Raw genomic sequence first — 19,321 nt, 5'->3', positions numbered from 1 at the left:
TCCTATGTTAGTCATTGTGATATTGACTGATTATTAAAAACATAAAAATCATTACAAATGAGAGGGTGCTAATAGGCCTGTCTCTGGTAGTAGGATCTCATCTATCCATTTCTTGAAAGAAGGTAGATAATTGGCTTCAACAACATTGCTGTATAGCTTGTTCCAAGCTCCTACAACCCTTTGAGTAAAGAATTGCCTCCTATTATTGGTTTTAAATGTGCTTACATATAGTCTACACTTGTATCCTCTTGTTCGAGCTTCAGTCTTTATTCTGAGGAAACCTTCTGTATTGACTTTGTGAATGTCTCCATCAACTGTCAGTGTCTTTTTAATTATCTCTTCATTGCTCGTGGTGCTGTGTTTTTGCTGACAGGAGTCTGGGGAGTGTGCCAGGGAGAATGTGAAGCACAATGGCTAATTTTGAAGCATATCAGGAGTACCAGCGGATAGAGGACTTTGAGGAAGACTCGCCGCCCGGGGAAGAGGACTTACTAGTACATGTACCAGAAGGCTTGAAAGGTACCGTAGAGCTCTGATAAAATAAAACTCTGTTACCTCTCATACTTTTTAGTATGACAATTAGCATTTTAATATGTTTATCACTTTACTGTACAATGTATTACAACTTTCCCTTATAGAATTGTAATGTTTGTGACTAATTGTTGTGGGAATTTGCAGATCTTTAGGGCCCTGGAAAAGACCATCACTCATTCTAGCTCAGAGAGGCCCTTTCTGTTTTCAGCATATGGAATTAGTTTAATGAAAATGTAAAAAGCACATTTTCATTAAGCAATATGTTAAGAACAATTTTCTACAAATAATGCTTGTCCACATTACTTATGTGGCAGTGATCTACTCAGGGTGCATAAATATGATTGATTAATAATGTTCTGCAGTTATTGAGCAATAGTGGACAGAATTTTGCAATGAGCATTTGCTAGTTGTAGATTACATTTTAGATTGTGGGCTGTGTCTTTCATTTGATTTTCTGAGATTTTTCATCGATTGTTTTCTGCTGAAGTTTTTTTTTTCTTTAGCAAAAATAGCTTCTACAAACATCAGTAAGTTGATGTTTAGTTAAACCTACAAAGTGAATGCCTCTGAACATTATACTGTTGTTGAAACACTAAATCCAACATGTTAAGATCCTAGTGTGGATTTTACATTGCCATTACAGTATTTTTAAACTTAATATATACTAATGCATTGTTAAAATATTAATTGAATGTTTTGACTGTGAAGGTGAGAAAGCAGATGTACAGTACAGTATATAGAACCAATGGGATATTACTCTGTAAAGACTACTCTGTGATGGAATGCACAACTAGCATAGTATTAGATACATTTTAAAGGGATTTCTAAAATGTCTTTTTTATATTTCTACAGATTCATGGCATCATATCAAGAACCTAGATAACTTCTTTACAAGAATATCCTTTATATAGTATTTACATAAACTGTATTGACAATTTTCTGTAGCAGTGCTGTTTGGATGCTTTTGTTAGCGTGTGTGTTTTTTTGCAAGATAGGAAATGGAAGTTTCAGGAACTTTCAAGAGAATGAGATTTCAGTTGCTTGTTAGAAAATGAACTGTCCAGATTAAGGTCAGTTAATAGAAAAGGCTCTTTAAAATGTTGGAAATGCTTAAACAGTCACATAATCTGTATCAGTCCCAGGACTTTGTGGTTCAGTGACATGTGATGTGCTGCATGTTCCCAAAATGTCACTGTAATTACAGTATGGGATTTATTTTGTTCTGGGTTAATTGTAATTTAAGACATTGAAGTCATTGAACTTGGGGAAGTAGCCTATGAAAAGTATAGGCATTTGCATTTCTCCCCTGTTGTAGTAAAGTGTTAAAAAACAAAATGCTACAATATATTTTATATATATTGTATATATGTATTACCTTTAAGGAACTAATGTCAAAATTATACAATGCATTTAAGAATATTGTGTAAAGAATATTGCTAAGTCAAACCCATGAACTACTTTAGGATCAGGAATGAGATAGGAACACAGAATTGGAGATAAACGGCACGCATTTGGTACTGATGGTAGGTGACCCTTTACATAATTCCTACATACTGTACATTTCTCAAATTTGAAACCAGTGTGTGCCATTTGGAAACAACTGAGCAAACCTGTTTCGTATGTTTTTAAATGTAGAAGTAATAAACTATGCTCGTTTTGAAAGTGAACTGCTCTTCTCTTATGTTTTAGGTATGCAAAAACAGTATGCAAACAGAAAGCCTGTTATTCCTAGTAAGGGCCATTGCAACATGAAGCCTATCACAGAAATGTGAGGCACAAGATGGTACAGCACCCTGGGCAGTGTAAACACATGCACCCAAGGGCCAAATTAGACACCAATTAATGTCACCCATATGCAAAATACTAACCTATTTTTTAAAGTTGCTTCTTTCTTTAATAAGATATGTAAACTTTAAAAAAAAATGTTTATAGTATAAATAGTATTATTATTCTCATGTTTTGCTTAGCAAAAGCCTTTTTTGAAGTAATTGCAGTCATATATTACAATGATATACTGTACAGTAATATGTAATGGTGAAGAATGAGACAGTTTGTACTTTTTATGATACAGAATGGGGATATATTTCAACCACAAGGCTCTGATCAAATTTTGTTGTAAATCAAATTTAAGGCTGTTTTAAAACTTTTATTCCTGGGAAATGCACTAACCCACAACACTAAGACAGTAAAGCAGCATTGCAGTTAACACACTCACCCAGGAAGTTTAGCATAAAGTTGCAACAGATGATTTCAGGGGAAAGTTGTGGTTGACTTCATCTGACACCATTCTTTTATACTTTGATTACAGTGGAAGACAGTATGTAAAGTTAAGCATATGGATTCTGTGCATTCTTTGATATATTTCAAAGGATATTGTACCTCGTATAGAGAACATGCAAATTCCCTGTATATCAGTCTTCTAAAAGTACATGTTATGTTATTTATCGTTGTAGGTTTGAATTTTGCACTTTATAAGAAGGGTATCATATTTCTTTAACATTCCTCTCCACATCTATCACTTTCACCAGAAGAATGGCTTTGCCTGTATGATGTTGACTGAGTTTTTTGAACTGGTGTAAGTATTTTTTTACTGATTGCTAATGCCTTTACTACTGTAGGTTAAATGGTCAATAAGAAGTATGCTGTAATTTCAAGATTTTTGTGGGGTGATATTGCCGCTTTCTAAGGTTTTTATATTGAAGCCATGTTCAGACAAATCAGTAAAATATCTGCATGTGCTAAGATCAATTGGCTGCTTTAAAGGGAAACTTCAATGCTATTTTATGCTTAGGAGTTTGAAAGAATCAGCATTGATGAGTGCATTTCAAACCACAATTAAAGTAAAATGTACATAGTAACATGTAAAACCTCCAGTTTACATCACAAAATTTCCAGGTATGAGCAGTGCCATTTTTTGCAATTCAGAACGAGGCAATAAAACTTCCATTGACATGAAGTGAATACTACTTACTTGTAAACTCTACACGTAGATCACGTTGGAACATTTCTGTATTATTCGCTTGTACAGTACATCTCATTACATTAGTCATTACATTACAAACTCTCGCTCTTGTGTGTGGTGAAACCAGGGTGTTTCGACAACATGGCAACTATCCAGTACGATTTTGTGCTTGATTCGGATTTTGTCAAATTTAGTGATACTGGCAATTAATTACTGTTGAGATTTAATGACCAATCCCAGTAGGGACCACTGTTATCCTTACCAGATGAATCATTAAATCTTAAAAGCTGAATCATATTTCTCTCCAGCATCTACTCACAAGCTGTTCCAGTGATGATTGTGGTTTGAGATGTGATTACTTTACCACCTGGATATAAATCACCAGAACTAATTACATACTTCCCATAAGCAGCCATTGAATCAAAGGGAATCTTAATCAGATTTAAGCATGGCTGGAGCTTGTCTTCCTGATGTCCTACAAGTATGATTTTTTTATGCAGTGCTAATGTGCCTACCTCATAGTCCTTTTGCAAACTGTTCTTTCATTTGATACTGTAGCACTGACTCATCAAGATGGAATGTGTGGTTGGTGGCTTTCCCCCATATACTGTACTAATCACATTCATCACTTAAATTCTCACTTTGTTTGGTTTTGGGTTGAAGTAGCCATTTTGTAGTCATGAAATTGGTAAGATCAAACAAGCAGTTTTCTAGTCTGCTTGTGTTTAATTGGGGTTTCAAAAACTCAAAAACTTCATAAACTATTAATTTTTCTTTCTGCTTGTTTTCAATGTCATTTTCTCTTTACAGACAGTTCTTGTTTGTGGTCACCTTTACCACTTTTCTATTCAACTGTGTGGAGTATGATGTGCTTTTTGCTAACAAGGCAGTGAATCACACAACACACAACCTCGGACCTCTGGACAGGAGCAAAGTTACACTGCCAGATGCCATCCTGCCCAGCCAACAGTGCACTAAGAGGTGCGATCATACTTACTTTATATCGGGGGTTCAGTGTGCTGGGGGTCAGGATACTCTCCTTCTTGAGATGCATTTTGTAATGTGCAGGTCCATACCCAATGAACGTCTTCATTATTTAAAAATTCAGTTAATAGATTCCTGTATCTTGATGTGTTTTAGTAATTCTGAAGTGAACTGTGTAACTGCTGAACTGTTCTACAGAACATAGAACATTCATTTTCTGTAGATCAGGAAGGCTCCAGAAATGAGGTGTACAGGTTCAATTTCTCAGAATGAGGATTTGAATTTAAACTACTTGATATTTTGGAGTAAATTTAGACAGCCAAGGATTGTTTGTATTGTAGCCCCTTCGTAAAACTGGTGTTCTAAACTAAACCTTTACTTATAACCATACGTAGACATTTAGTAAGAAAATTAACAGTCAGCAAAATCTACATTAGCCTGCAGTAGACCATTTTTCATATATATAAATCAAGAAAAACAACTATGATTTGGTTTTGACTTATTAGTCAATTAGATATACTGTACCACTCATTGTACGTGGTGTGGGAGGAAATTTTAATGGCTATGAAGCTAAGGAAGTTGAAACCTTAAGCTGAAATTAATTATTCATAATTTATTATAATTTTACATCAATTGCAAAGGGTCCTGCAGAGTTTTAAGAAATGTTAAAAAAAACTTGCAACAGTCATGAACTCAACTTACAAAACATGATACTTTTTAGTTCCTCATATTAGCCGTGTTTTTAAACTTTCAATGTTGTGAAATCATCTGTGACGAATGGCAGCTGTATTTTAAGAGATGATAGAACACTGCAGATACTGAGCCAGAGAATGCTGGGCAGTATTCCCAAGTACTGCATGATTCTTAGTCTTCAGTGAAGCTTTTAGACTCAGGCTATAAAACGAAAACATATTGACTCAAAGTTAGCATGCTTTTTTCATTTTCCCCCGTTATTTCAATCCGTACATGTAAACAAGGAGTATTTAAAAACTATAAAATAAAGGTAGAAGAGCAGTTATGCTATCCTGGCAATATACAGATGAGTATTTATGACAGTGATTGAAAAAACCTGTTAAAAGCTTTCTATTTATTTGAGGTTTGAGTGGATTCTTCCCTACCTGCCATCTTCTGTTCCCAAAACCACACCACATTGCTTAAGACCCAACACAAATTACACATTCTGCACAAAAATTAAGATCTTGAAGTGATAAAACTTCAAAATAATTTTCATTTTTTTTAAAAAGAAGCACATTTCTTATTAATCCTGAGCAGCATTTGTTTATATCTTTGGTTCAGATGAAAAGATCGGGATTCTGAAGTTCTAAAAAATAAATGACATAATATTCCCTTGCCAGTGATGAGGAGGGAAGCATGTGGTGCTAAATGTTTCACTTGGCCATCTGTTATGAGAGGTTTGATATGCCAGCTCTTGTGATGTGAAATTCAATAGCAAGTGAGTTCTCTTTACATTGGACTGCTGTAAACAAGAGTCCAGTGTTGCAGACCTTATATGTACTACTCCAGGTTTATTGCCCTGCAGGTGCAAATTGATTTTGTTGTATAATCTGCTTCTTCATTGCTTTTATAATTACAACTAGAGAAACAAGATGATAAGCCTCTTCTCTGGAGCATTTTTAGATAAAATGTCTTAATGATTAAAGTCTCATTACTTTCAGGTTATTTTTCTTTCAGAAACATCAGTAGAGTGGCTACACACTATGGCCATTGTGAGGCAAACTTTCTCAATTCACACGAAGCTAAGGGTTACAGTTAAATACGTACAAATATTAATATGCCGTTATGTAGGAAATACCTTATAAAATGGTTTTTGTATCTTTTAACATTTTGTATTACAATTTTTAATGAAATTTGGTAATACACTAAATGAAAGAAAACAGTTACCCTAATTTGACATGAGAATTTTGATTGGATCCCTATAGACTTAAACTGTTATGTTTTTTAAATGAAGAAAAAGGATCATAATGCATTAAATGAATGGAATTCTATAAACAGAGTTCTTTAAGGTTCTTGCTCTATTGTTTCAGGTTTATGATGAGAATATATTTTAAAATTTCAAGATTTTCTAAATGTAATTATAGTAGTTCTAAAAAAAAAGAGGCTTTAGCAACAAAATCATCCCAAGTTAAAGAACAATTAATGTGTAAAACATATGCCCCTGGATTTGTAATAGTAATTTTCATCTTTAAGATAAAAGTACAGGTATGTATGTTTTTACACTGTTTTATTGCTAAATTTCCACTTTAATGAAAGAAAATGTCAGTGTGAGGAATAGGATATTAAACTTACAAGAAAAAGAAAGACTGCCCTGTATATGAAGATAAAAAAGAATGAGTAAAAGAATGCATATAAAGAGAATGTTTAATATTAGTTAACGGAGTGTACAAGATGTGAAAATGCTGATGAATGAGGCCCACGCCCTCAGCAAATTTAAAATATACTACATAATAATAGTGCTTAAACAGGACTGAACAGAATACTCAAATTTTGGAAACATGTTAATGTTTTAAAAGAAAGGCTTACATACTATATGCAACTCAAGGTTGTGCTAGCATTTCAAGCAATGTGCTAAGTATTAGTTTGTTTTCAGACATTTGTAGTGCTGTCCCTACCTTTGCTTTTCAGTTAATGCTGATTGTTTAACATTAGAATACTGAGTGTAGATGGTTCTGTTGGTGCTATGTGCCACTGCAAGACATACTGATTAATAGATGAGTATCCAGAGGGCAATTGTTGCCATCAACCTGTGAATACGGGAGATAATGAACTAATGTAAGCATGTTAATGCCTGGCGAGAGGCTGATATCCAGCTGATTCAGCATGCACAAGTAGTTCAGTTTCTTCATTTAGCTAACTCTGTGTTTCCTTGATAACATAAAGCCTGAACCAGACAAAGTTGCAGAGAAGCTGCTGAACATACACTGTTCCTGAAAAGCTGCACGCTAGCTGCACACAGTACTTGATGTACTGTAAAAAAACATTAACTGTTTATTGATGGGTCTATATTATTTTTTATAAGTAATAGTGTAATACCACAAGGCACAGTGAGAATTAACTATTTCTTTCAGACAGGTAAAAAGAACAAAATGAATGCCTTTGTGATGGCTTTCAAACCAATCAACCATTAACTTTGTAACTTTTAAGTATTCTTCAAGTAGCATTAGAAATGTACGGAAATAATGCTGCAAAAAATGCATTTGCTCTCAGCAAATGGTTGGAATCTTGAATTACAAATTGAGGAAGTCTTAAAAGTTTGTTGCTGAAAATAAAAGAATGAAGCTGTTATCCTGAAATGATGCTAACTGAGAATGAAAATTTAGGTAAAAAGAAATTTTAACATTAACACCAGGATCTGATGTGTTACAAAGTTTCTGTACGATAGTTTTCCTTACTATAAAAATAAATTCTGTGATTGCTGACTACAGCATGAGTTACAATTACATTCTGCTCCTGTAAGGGGCTTAATGTATAGTATCTGGGTTAGCATATGGTGTAACGGACAGAGCAGCTTGGCTTGCCTAATGCGCATTTCTGATAAAGAGCATGGTCTACGGATTCCGGAATGCTCAATATGCCACTCGTTTATGGAACTAATTTTAATGTGATTATTTCTTAGCGGCCTGTACCATTTATGGTTATTTTTTCTAGTTTTCCACTTTTTTTCCCACACAAAATACTGATTCAAGTATTACTTAATTGTATTTTTTTCTTCAGGATTCTATGTAAGGCTGGGCATGGTTTTTAAGGAGCCAGATGCTGTTTGCATCTTAAGACGTTTCAAGTGATGTCAACAGAGACTAATTTGCATGTCTGTTCAGCATTTTATAATGGCAAAATGTCCAATCAACAGGGCATGCACTAGCAAATAAGGGAACTGAGACATAATTATAAATAAAGATGTTCTAGATAGGCATTTAGTCCTCAAATGTGCAATTTATGGTCAGTGGCTCCTTAACAACACTTGTTATAAATTATTTTATTTTTCTATTCCTTTACTAATCAACAAATGGCTGTAATAAGTCAAAGACCACCTAATTAAACAATGGTGAAAAGGCAGGATACACCTTGTATTGCAGGGCAAACACGTAGCAGAGATCAATTTAGGTATGGTTATTTAACCTAGACAGGATGAGAACAGAACTTTAGATCAGTTAAAAACATGGGGAGGCCTCTTGGTCTACTTTTGTCAGTAACTAAGTGACCCATGGATGTTTCTTAAAAGACACCAGGGCATCAGCTTCAGCAACAAGGCTGGGTAGCTTGCTCTCCTTCCTCCACAAACTTTTCTTTACGAAAGCACCTCTTCTTCTTGGGTTTAAATGTACTTGCTCATAGATTTTACTGTATTTGTTTTACCTGTGTCTTCTTGTTCGTGTTTCGCTCTTGATTCTGAAGAACTCCAGTGGGTTGCTTTTGTAATTTTGCAGATTTAGAACCTATGAATCGGGTTTCCTTATACACTTGTGTGTTCAAGTTTTTAGTATGTGGGAGGAAACTTGAGTACCTGAAAAAAAAATCACCATGAGGAGAGTACCTGTATATAGTCTCTACACGGAAGGTTTCCTAAGACAGAATCTAACACAGAACTCATTAGCTGTGAGGCAGCAGCACTTCCAACATACCACAGTGCTATCCAAATTTAACATTACCATTCACATAAAGATAGATCATTTAGTAAGCAGGGAAGAATAATGGTCTTTAGCTGAACGGAGGTGGTTTCCTTGATTTAATAGAATGCATTGTTCACAGAAGATTTCTGTTACTACAGAAAAGCTTTTCTGTAGCTCTGGGCTGGTGACATATCTAAATGTAATGAAAGGATTGTTTACATTTTTTTCCCTTTTTTTCTGTACTCAGAATTCAAGAAAATGGTTGGATCATTTTCCTTCTGATCATGGCAGCTATCTTCTGGATTTATCGGCTGATCAAAGTGTTCTGCAACCTCCTAAGCTACTGGGAGATCCGCCAGTTTTATATCAAGGCACTGAAAATAACAATGGTAAGACTTCCTGATGTCTGTCAGGGCCTCGTTTACTCAAGTGAATGCTTTTTTAAAGGGCAGTGATTGTGAAGGTTTGTATTAAAACAGCAGAGACTCATAGTACTGTTCATTAAATACTGCATGTAGAATTGTGCAGTGAGATACAATGAATTGGTCAATATCATTTGTAATTTGTTTTTATCAGTATTTACCAGTAGATGGCAGCACAATGCTGTTTTGGCTTTTTAATGGGTTTTTTTCTCAGTTCATCTTCTGTGAGGAAGAGTGAATTAATAGACTTTGTAGAGATGGGGATTAATTAAATTATCTTTAAGCAACAAGTGCATTGATTGCAACAAACCTGGAACACTGCTCACTAGGCTATTATACCTTTGCAAAACATACAAAGAAAGACCACATACAAATAGGAAGAAAAAGAAGAGGGCCATTTTTCTTTGTGATTACAGTCTCATGGTTTTACAAAATATCTGTTGCTTCTTGGAGAAAAATATTTCTGACTTTTGAGAGCTGCATTTCAAATCATGTTTTAAAACTTATGTGTGAAATGCTTACGTCAACATTTGAAAATATTGTGATTTCTTTCCACATTAACTTATTTGCGCTATACAATAAACCCTTCTGAAGCATTAAAGAAGAAGCATTAAAGACATCAGACAACCAAATACAGAGCTAGGTAATAAATTGCTGGAAAATTTTATAGCTTTGTACCAGCAAAACAACCACAAGGTAATAATATCAAAACTGTATAATAACATTGAAGATATGAAAATAGATTCAACAGAATGTATAAAAATAAAACAGTATTTTTTGTTTTATTAATCTTTGTTTAAAAGAAAACAATAAAACAATTTCTGACTTGTTTTTTTATCAGTCCTAATATTCAAGCAAAACAAAAGGAATCAGTTCACAATGTTGGAGGTTATGTGGAAAACAAATGACTATTTACACATATTCTGGTGATGCCCAGAAATACAACAATATGGGACTTTAATAATATAGAAAACCTAGACATACCTGATTTGAATTCTCTGTTACATATTTGGGTAATTTTACTTTTGACTACATGGAACTTAAGAATAGATATCTACTAGAAATTATTTTAGCTGCCAGTAAGAAACTATCATAAGAAAATGGTTTACTAAAGAACCACCAACACTGAATCAGTGTTGTGTAGGAGATTCATATAATGGAATGATCATTTTTCTCTTAGGTTACAAGCAGAAAGGTTTTGCAAGTACTGGCAAACCTGAATTGCTTTTGTGGCCCTTTGAGACCTGATTTTGTGCTGTGAAAGAGGATAAAGTAGTATTTTGTCTTGATTGTTGGTTACTTAATATAAAAAGACCTAGGTCCAGGATAGACCTTCAATTCACATTCTTATGTGAACTCAGTTGCTTTCTTCATCTAAATTATTGAAAAAACATCAGGCAGAGAAACTGGAGACAATAAGGGTGATTTGTTAGTTGATTTTTGTTGCGCATCTTAAGATTTGGAGCAGTCTTTAAATGTTTTAAGTATTTTATGCATCCTCATTCTCAGCAGTGACGTCCATCTGAAAAAGACAAGACAGCAATAAGACAGGATCCCTATTCAGTACAGAACCCTGTCTCTGGTTGTCTGGTGTTTTTTATTTTTATTTTGTAGGATACCAGAATAATAGCCAAGACATAGTAGAATCTTTTTTTTTCTCTTCAGATTTCACAGTTATGCCACTGTTGGCATAGCTTTTTTTTTCCATACTGCACTTCACGTCTTAATTCAATGTTTCAGATGTAAAGTCATTATGAAGTAAAATTCCTTTCCAGCCTTAACTGATCAGTTAACAGATATGTCACATAGACGTAAATTCCATACATTTGGTATTTCATTGAAATGATATTAAAATCTTTTTTTTCTGTTTATACCCCCCCAACTTACAAATACAAATTAGAAATAGCTGACTACAATGAGCTCTCCACATCCCTTACATCTTGCATGTATAGATGAAGGCCAGAATGTGGTCTTGTCAGTGACATTTGCAATTTGTTACACTGATCATCCCAAGATTTATCCAAGAGAGTTGATTTTGATGCAGCTTTCACTAACATCACTGCATGCTGACAGGCTCCTGGCAGGTCATAGGGGTTGCTGTTGCATGCTAAGCAGGGGAATCCGTGGCCAAAACAAGCCCCTGACTAAAAACCACACTCAGCCAATTATGCTCTGCCCCTTTAAGAATCCATATTGCAGTGAGATTACAGATTACAACATATTACATACTTTTTGTAACTATTTTTAAAGGTGCCACTGTTGTTCTCTAATGAGGAGGAATGATTTCATTTGTTCATTAAATGTATTATATGCTTAGCTTCTAAACCAAGTCTATTATACAGCCCAGATTCAGTTTTAATTTCTAACAAAGTGATCACCCAGTCTCTAGCTCGATTCCTCTATGTCTTGCTTACATTCCAGGATGAGCTGTGTAATTACAGCTGGCAGGAGGTACAGGACCGACTGATCAGCCTGCAGCGAGAACAGCAGATGTGCATCCACAAGAAAGAGTTGACTGAGCTGGACATCTACCACCGCATTCTGCGCTTCAAAAACTACATGGTAGCCATGGTCAACAAATCCCTCCTGCCTGTTAACCTCCATGTGCCCTTGCTGGGGGACGTGGTCTTCCTCACACAGGGATTAAAGTATAATTTTGAGCTCATCTTCTTCTGGGGGCCTGGCTCCCTTTTCCAGAACAAGTGGAACCTCCACCCTAAGTACAAGCGAGCCGGGAACCGTCTGGAACTGGCCCAGCAGCTCAGCCACATCATCCTGCTGACAGGGCTGGCCAACCTCCTGCTGTGCCCCTTCATTTTGGTGTGGCAGGTGTTATATGCATTCTTTAGTTATACAGAAATCATTAAGCGGGAGCCTGGCAGTTTGGGGGCACGGCGCTGGTCCCTTTATGGGCGTCTATATCTGCGCCATTTCAACGAACTGGACCATGAACTGCACAGCCGCCTGGGCCGTGGTTACAAGCCTGTGTCCAAGTACATGAACTCCTTCACCTCACCACTTCTCGCCGTTATCGCCAAGAATGTGGCCTTCTTCTCGGGCTCCGTCCTGGCCGTCTTGATTACACTGACTGTGTATGACGAGGATGTGCTCACTGTTCAGCACATCCTTACTGCTATTACCATTCTAGGTGTGGTCATCACCATTTCCAGGTTAGTACAGGATATGGGCCTGAACTGTTGGATCAAGCTTTTGCCCATTTTCTGTTTCTTTTATTTGCATTGTTAAACAAATGGATAAAAAGCTTGACATGTTTTTTTACTTTTGTTGCTAAACTTGAAGACATAATGGTATTGGATAAATTAACATAATTGTCCAATAAGTTCTTTATATAGCTGGTGTGTCTTGGGATTAAAATGTCCTTGTTTTGGATATCCCATTAAGTTATCATTTGAGTTTTCATTGAAAAGAGAAAAAGTGGATGAAACTTGGAAAGAAACAGCAATTTCTGTAGAAAGTTGAGATCAGATGTAATGGTTGTTTCAAAAAGCAGTGTTAAAATATCTCTTATAAATACAGTATATAATATCTTCATCTTTTTAGTGGAAGAAGTGCAGAATTTTATATATCTTTTTCGGCATTGCATTTGTATATGCTTGCTGTGTTTATAACAACAGAGATGACTACAAACTTTACATCCATTTTCTGTCTAAATCCTTGTAAAGGTATTTATTGCAATTCCTTATCTCTAAAATAGGTCAAATCTATCAGTCAAAGCTAAAAAGCTTGCTGCAAAATAGCCCTGTAGCTGGAATGTTTTTAGGATCTATTGCCAGTTAGTTCCATGCTGAGTACATGTTTCTTTAAGATTGTAGGACAGCCATCCACAGTGGCCATTCCAAATTGGTCTGTCTGCCAGCTTTTTAACCATGTATGTTTTGCAGGTCTTTCATCCCTGATGAGCACATGGTGTGGTGCCCAGAGCAGCTCCTGCAGTATGTGCTGGCTCACATTCATTACATGCCTGACCACTGGAAGGGAAATGCTAACAAAAGTGAGACTCGGGATGAAATGGCTCAGCTTTTTCAGTACAAAGCGGTGAGGGTCTAATTTTATACATGACAAGCTTAAAACAACTTGTAGATAACTAGTATACCTATGTTTGTACTAAATAACTGGTCGTTCTTAGTTGGAGATCTGCTCATCAGAGGAAAGACTAAAGAAATGTTCTTGGTACTTGACATTTTCTGGTAAATTACCATTCATCAATGTTTTGTTGCAAGGTTAAAAGGAAAGCATATACATTTTTGCTGTTTCTATTATGGATATTTAGTGTCACAGACTTTTAAATGTTCCCAAATTGAAAACTACAAATTTTATATTTATTGAATGATTAATAACTGGCTCTGTTATGACCAAAATACAGTCACTACAAGTACAATCAAAATGCAGTTGTTCAATCAGACCTAAATATTTCCCATGAACAACATACTCAAGTTTGAAGTCAAGAGTGTAATATCTTGTGAAAGGGATAATTTAGTTGCATCTAGTCTCACAAATTGGAAAAATCCAGTTCCAGCCGCTCCACTTTTATTCTTTTATTATAAGCAGCTCAAAGACATAACAGAGATCACCGCATTAGCCTAATTTGTACTCTTCTCTTGCATTAGTACTGTATGTTTTGGTTCCTTTGAACGTATTGAGATTTTGTTTGTCTTACTGCCCTTAAAGGTTTTTTTAAGAGATCACACCATTCTTAAAAGTTTTCTTTTAAGAACTTCCTCTGAAACATAATTCTACAATTCCACATCTGTTGCCTGATCATAGCATCTTAATGACATTCATTTACATTTATTTCTTTCCATATCACTCCAACTCACCACTTTTTGAAAACCAGTTTACCTATAGCTTTATATTGTCTGTAAGATGACTGTTTTCTTCTGTCTGCCTTTGTTTTTTTTTTATGAAGGTGTATGTAAAGTTATTTTTACAAGAATATATCAATGATTGTTTTTGCACACATGCAACATGCATTGCTGTAATTTATGAGTATATAGAAACCTAGACTAATGATTTTAAAAACATTATCTGGTTATAAAGTATTATGCACAAAACAAGTTTGTGTCATTCACCTTTAAGAACTTTCCCAGTACTGCATGTGAGACACTCATTGACCTCATTGACCTTTTTTCTATTATTTGTCTATTAAAATTACAGTTTCATATACAGTAGCTGCAAATTTTTTTATTGAAAGAAGAATTTATTTGGTCATGAAAATAAATTATGAAAAATAACTGCATGTATTTCACAAGATAATTCTGTCTGGCCATACAGTATATCTTTTTGGCTTTATGTTGAGATTTTACTTTTTTATCACTTTTAAGAAAAAGCCTATGATGTTGTGAACTATTGTACATGTATGAGGTTTAGATAGAGAAGTATTGTAATCTGGTGCTCATTGGGTCTCTGCTAAGATATTTGCAGCCATCTGGCAAGTAAGTTTTTTAGCCTATCAGAACCACTGCAGATAATTTACCTGAAGACTAGTTTTATAATTAACAAGAATTTAATGTTCACTTCAGCGTGACTTGTTATGACGACTTGACCAGTTGTTGGTCTGCCTGTGGATGCTGATACAGTAGTGTGGTGTTTCTGTTGCAGGTTTTCATCCTGGAGGAGCTGCTCAGTCCCATCATCACTCCCTTTATTTTAATTTTCTTCTTGCGGCGCAAGTCCCTGGAGATAATTGATTTCTTCCGCAACTTTACCGTGGAGGTGGTAGGCGTGGGCGACATCTGCTCCTTTGCTCAGATGGACATTCGCAAGCACGGGAACCCACAGGTCAGTCAGCACAACCTGGACAAATCACAGAGCAGTGTTTAATCCACAGCATCATCAACATAGTTTTAAACTGAAGATAAAAGCACCTGGTAAAGCTTTACACATTAAACTGCACAAGTGTGAGATTTAGATGTCTGTGCCAGAATGTTGTTTTCAGAAAATGTTTGAAATAATGTGGCACAGTTTTAAGATTGTAACTTGTGTTAGGTTTTTCCTTTTCTGATGTACTCTTTAATGAAAGTTGTGAATGCTTTGAGAATTATAGGCCCTGTTAGGGGACTGTGTTAAAGCAGGATGAAAGTTAAGTGTTTGAGAATTTGGGGTAGGAGGTGTAAGGGGCTGTAGGACCTTCATCTTGTCTGAACCTTTATCCCCCTCGCAAAGGGTATAATTGAACTACAGTACCTCCAAAAGATGTTTTTGATCATCTCCTCTCTTTTTACCCCTGAATCTCACCATCCCTCATTACACTCTTTTCTGCAGTGGCTGTCTGAAGGCCAGACAGAAGCCTCAGTGTACCAGCAGGCCGAAAATGGCAAGACAGAGCTATCACTGATGCACTTTACCATCAAGAACCCTCACTGGCAGCCCCCCCAGGAGAGCTCCTTCTTCATCAGCCACCTGAAGGAGAAGGTGCAGCAGGATGCTGCTGGGGCCCCCCCTGCTCAGCACATCCTGTCTGACACCCCTCTCTGCACCTCACTGCTGTCCAACGAGTCTGGCACCGCAGTGAGTATCAGGCTTTTTAGGATACTGTACAACCCAACTCATCAGTACAGACTGCAGGTTTTTTATATAGAATGTGTCTTGATGGTTTGAACTTCTGGAGGCATGTTTTTCATTCAAATGGAATACAAATTGGTAGTGTGATCTTGCCAGGCCTGTTCATGTTACGTCAATTGAAAAACAGGATTTAGACTTCTGTTAAATGTATTTTAATTATTATACCAAAGTGGTAATCCAGACAAATGTATTCTGTATTTTTTGTTGAAACGTTAGTAGTTTAAACATAAAGCAGCCAGTCACACTTAATGTTATTGAAGGAATCTCTCAGATCCCTATTTTTCTTTGTTCCTTGGTGTCTCTGAGTGGTTCGGCTTTCCTGAATTGTGTTTGTCTTTGTCTCCCCAGCCTGAAAACCTTTTAGCCAGTGTTCTGGCTCATCCAGTCCTCACAGCTTCGGGGCTGCCCGGCAGAGATCGACGTTTTGTTCCACCCAGCACCACTGCCTCCGCCGCTGCTAGTGTCCTGGCGTCCCTCTGCACCTCACACCTCCCCAGCCGGACACGGTCACACACCCTGCTGCCCTCCACTTACCCTGAAAGCCCCATGTACCGCAGTGAAAGGACCATCATAGACGAAAGGTAATCTCAGAACATGACTGTCTTGGCCTGTTACTAAGAGAAGGAAGAGAGATGTTAACTTTTCATTCCATGATTGAAATACTAGTGTTATCTGGGCACGTGTATTTATGTATATGATAATAAATAGCTATATGGGTATTGATATATATAACATATTAAATGTACCAAAGTAAGTTCTGTATAGTTTATACTTTCTGAGCTCAAGCTGTATGTAAGGCATGTGTGGGTGAGTGTGGGTATGTTTTATGTGTTTGTTTTCTTGTCTTTCAGGGTTTTTTACATTTGATGGAAAATATATCGAAGAGAGCCTATTATGTTATGCTATTTTAAGTGGTTTACCTTGGCACATATCTTTGTCATAGAAACTGTACACATTATTAGCATTATACACTGAAATGACATCAGAAATGTCCACCAAAAACATTTCCTATGTTTGGTTGCACGTTTACTTTCTGTTGCTGTTTCATTGTAGCAACACAACATAAAAGACTAGAAACTAAAGGAAATTCTGCTATTCGGGCTTGTTTCTTTTGGTGTTATAATTTTTTTCTAGAACAAATTAACACTATATTGGCGAGAATTACATTTTTGAATATTAATATAAATATTGATTCATTGTTTTTCAGCATGTCTGCAAGTGACTCCAGAATACGGAGTGCCAACCACTCGGCTCTACAGTCAGAATTTGCTTCTGCTGAAATGAGTCTTCATGCCATTTACATGCATGAGGTGGGTACTGACCTTCGATATGTAGAGTAGAGGAGTTTCTTGTCACATCTGTCATATTCACATTGGGAAATACACAGTACAACAGACACCACCACACAACGGAACATTACAAACGGAATAAGTAATAACAACAGAACAATATATGTTGTACTGGGAAAAAAAAATACATAGTAAGCCATGCAAAAAATAGTGCAGAGGTGCATTGAATCTGAGGCATTGCAGTTAGCTGTTAAGGATGTGTACTGCAGTAGGGTAGAAGCTGTTCTTAATCCTAGTGATCTCTGGATTAATAGTGAGGAACTACAATACTTGCCACAGCACAGTGTGGAGAATGGTTTGTGGATGGGATGGTTGCGATCCTGTATAATGGATTGGGCTTTATTGCTACAGCAGATCATTTAAATCTAACTTATTGCTGGTAAAGTGTTGTGTACAAAAATGGGCAATTAATTTTGGCTCCACAACATTTAGCATTAAGCAATGAACGGAGAAAATAAAACATAAGAAAACATACAAAGAGGAGGAGGAGGCTATTCAACCCATCAAGCACATGGTCAAGTTAACTGTAATTTACAAACAGAAACAAATGCAAGAAAAAATATATAAAGAAATCAAAGGCCAGGAATATGACATTACGAAAGCAAAACAGTACAATGAAAAGATTCTAAAAAAATAAGTCTGAAGGACTAAACAAATATTTACATATCATATTACGCTGGACCTGTTCAGGGTCATTTATCAAAGACCTTTTGTGTATTCGCTCATATCAAGAAATTAGTTGCATCCTTTAGTGCAAAGGGTTTGTGACAATAATCAGATTTCTGTATTTTCCACATTCCAATCAGAATTGAACTGAGATGAAAGACATTATATATTTTTCTGCTCATCTTCATTAACTTAAGAAAGTAAACGTGCAACCCAACTCTGCCTTTTTTTCCATGCTGTAGGTCCACCAGCAAAGTTCCCAACCACAGCGGATATCAGGACTTTGGCAGGCACCAGTGCCAATGAGAGATCTATCCAACATGCCAGGTCAGGGAAATGTCAATAATGGTCTATATGGGCTACTGTACCAATTTAAAAGAACATTTTTAATTTTACTTTGTCTTTCTCAATTCACATTACTAATACCTTTGAAAAACATCATCTTATGTTTTACTTTGGGATTTTGTTTATTCTATATTTCTAGGTGTTTCCTTACTTTACTGTATTTGCTGTAATTACAGAAATTACTTTTACTAAATCTCTAGTAATTTTAGACTGATTTTGACATTCCTTGGTGGAGTTTGAAAATAATAATGAACATTTAATTAATGTAAGCATCCACTTCCCTATTTTGCTTTAGGGAAAAAAATCCTTTCGATGTCTCTGTGCACAACATTTTAATTGTGAGGTACACAGTTTCTTAATGATCAGCTTTGAACTTGTTATACAGTTCAATAGTTAATGGTTTTAATGTATCTGTGGCTATCAGAGCGACGCACATTTATTTTTCAAATGTTTATGTCACATAAGGTAATAGCTAACTTAACAAATCATATGGGAACGATACTGCTTTGTAACAAAGTGTGAAGCTCTTTTTTTTTTTAATGACATTTTGAAAAAGTCATGGAAAGCTATTCCAAAGAAAAAAATTGAATGATGTGCTTGTTCTGTAAAAACACCTGAATGTTTTATGCATCAACAGAAGACGGTCAGTGAAGATATACTGTATGTAGTCTCTAACACCTGGCCTAACCAGACATGTGCTTCCTGAGACTTCTGTCTCCCTTTCTCTTTATTCAAGCTCCTCATAACAGAAATGTATTTTTTTTTTTGCCAGTGATAAGTGTTTTTATTACTCCCACTAATGGAACACAAACCCTGCTCTCAACAGAAATGTGTACCACATAGTGGGTA

General features: G+C 35.9%; 1 protein-coding gene across 2 annotated transcripts in view; it reads left to right on the top strand.

Annotated features, from left to right (window-relative positions):
• Positions 1-19,321, top strand: part of atg9b (autophagy related 9B) — a 30,017-nt gene that overhangs the window by 6,798 nt on the left and 3,898 nt on the right. For both annotated transcript variants that reach the window (XM_069191193.1, XM_069191194.1), the window contains exons 2-13: positions 374-519; positions 1,387-1,432; positions 3,047-3,109; positions 4,307-4,477; positions 9,356-9,497; positions 11,952-12,700; positions 13,433-13,586; positions 15,150-15,329; positions 15,813-16,058; positions 16,461-16,693; positions 17,320-17,422; positions 18,370-18,454. In XM_069191193.1, the coding sequence (XP_069047294.1) occupies positions 411-519; positions 1,387-1,432; positions 3,047-3,109; positions 4,307-4,477; positions 9,356-9,497; positions 11,952-12,700; positions 13,433-13,586; positions 15,150-15,329; positions 15,813-16,058; positions 16,461-16,693; positions 17,320-17,422; positions 18,370-18,454 (2,281 nt within the window). In that variant the 5' untranslated portion in view covers positions 374-410. The remainder of the gene's footprint in view (positions 1-373; positions 520-1,386; positions 1,433-3,046; positions 3,110-4,306; positions 4,478-9,355; positions 9,498-11,951; positions 12,701-13,432; positions 13,587-15,149; positions 15,330-15,812; positions 16,059-16,460; positions 16,694-17,319; positions 17,423-18,369; positions 18,455-19,321) is intronic.

Source organism: Lepisosteus oculatus, chromosome 6 (assembly GCF_040954835.1).
Source record: "Lepisosteus oculatus isolate fLepOcu1 chromosome 6, fLepOcu1.hap2, whole genome shotgun sequence".
NCBI classification, from domain to species: Eukaryota; Metazoa; Chordata; class Actinopteri; order Semionotiformes; family Lepisosteidae; genus Lepisosteus; species Lepisosteus oculatus.
This window is presented reverse-complemented; position numbering and strand designations above follow the sequence as displayed.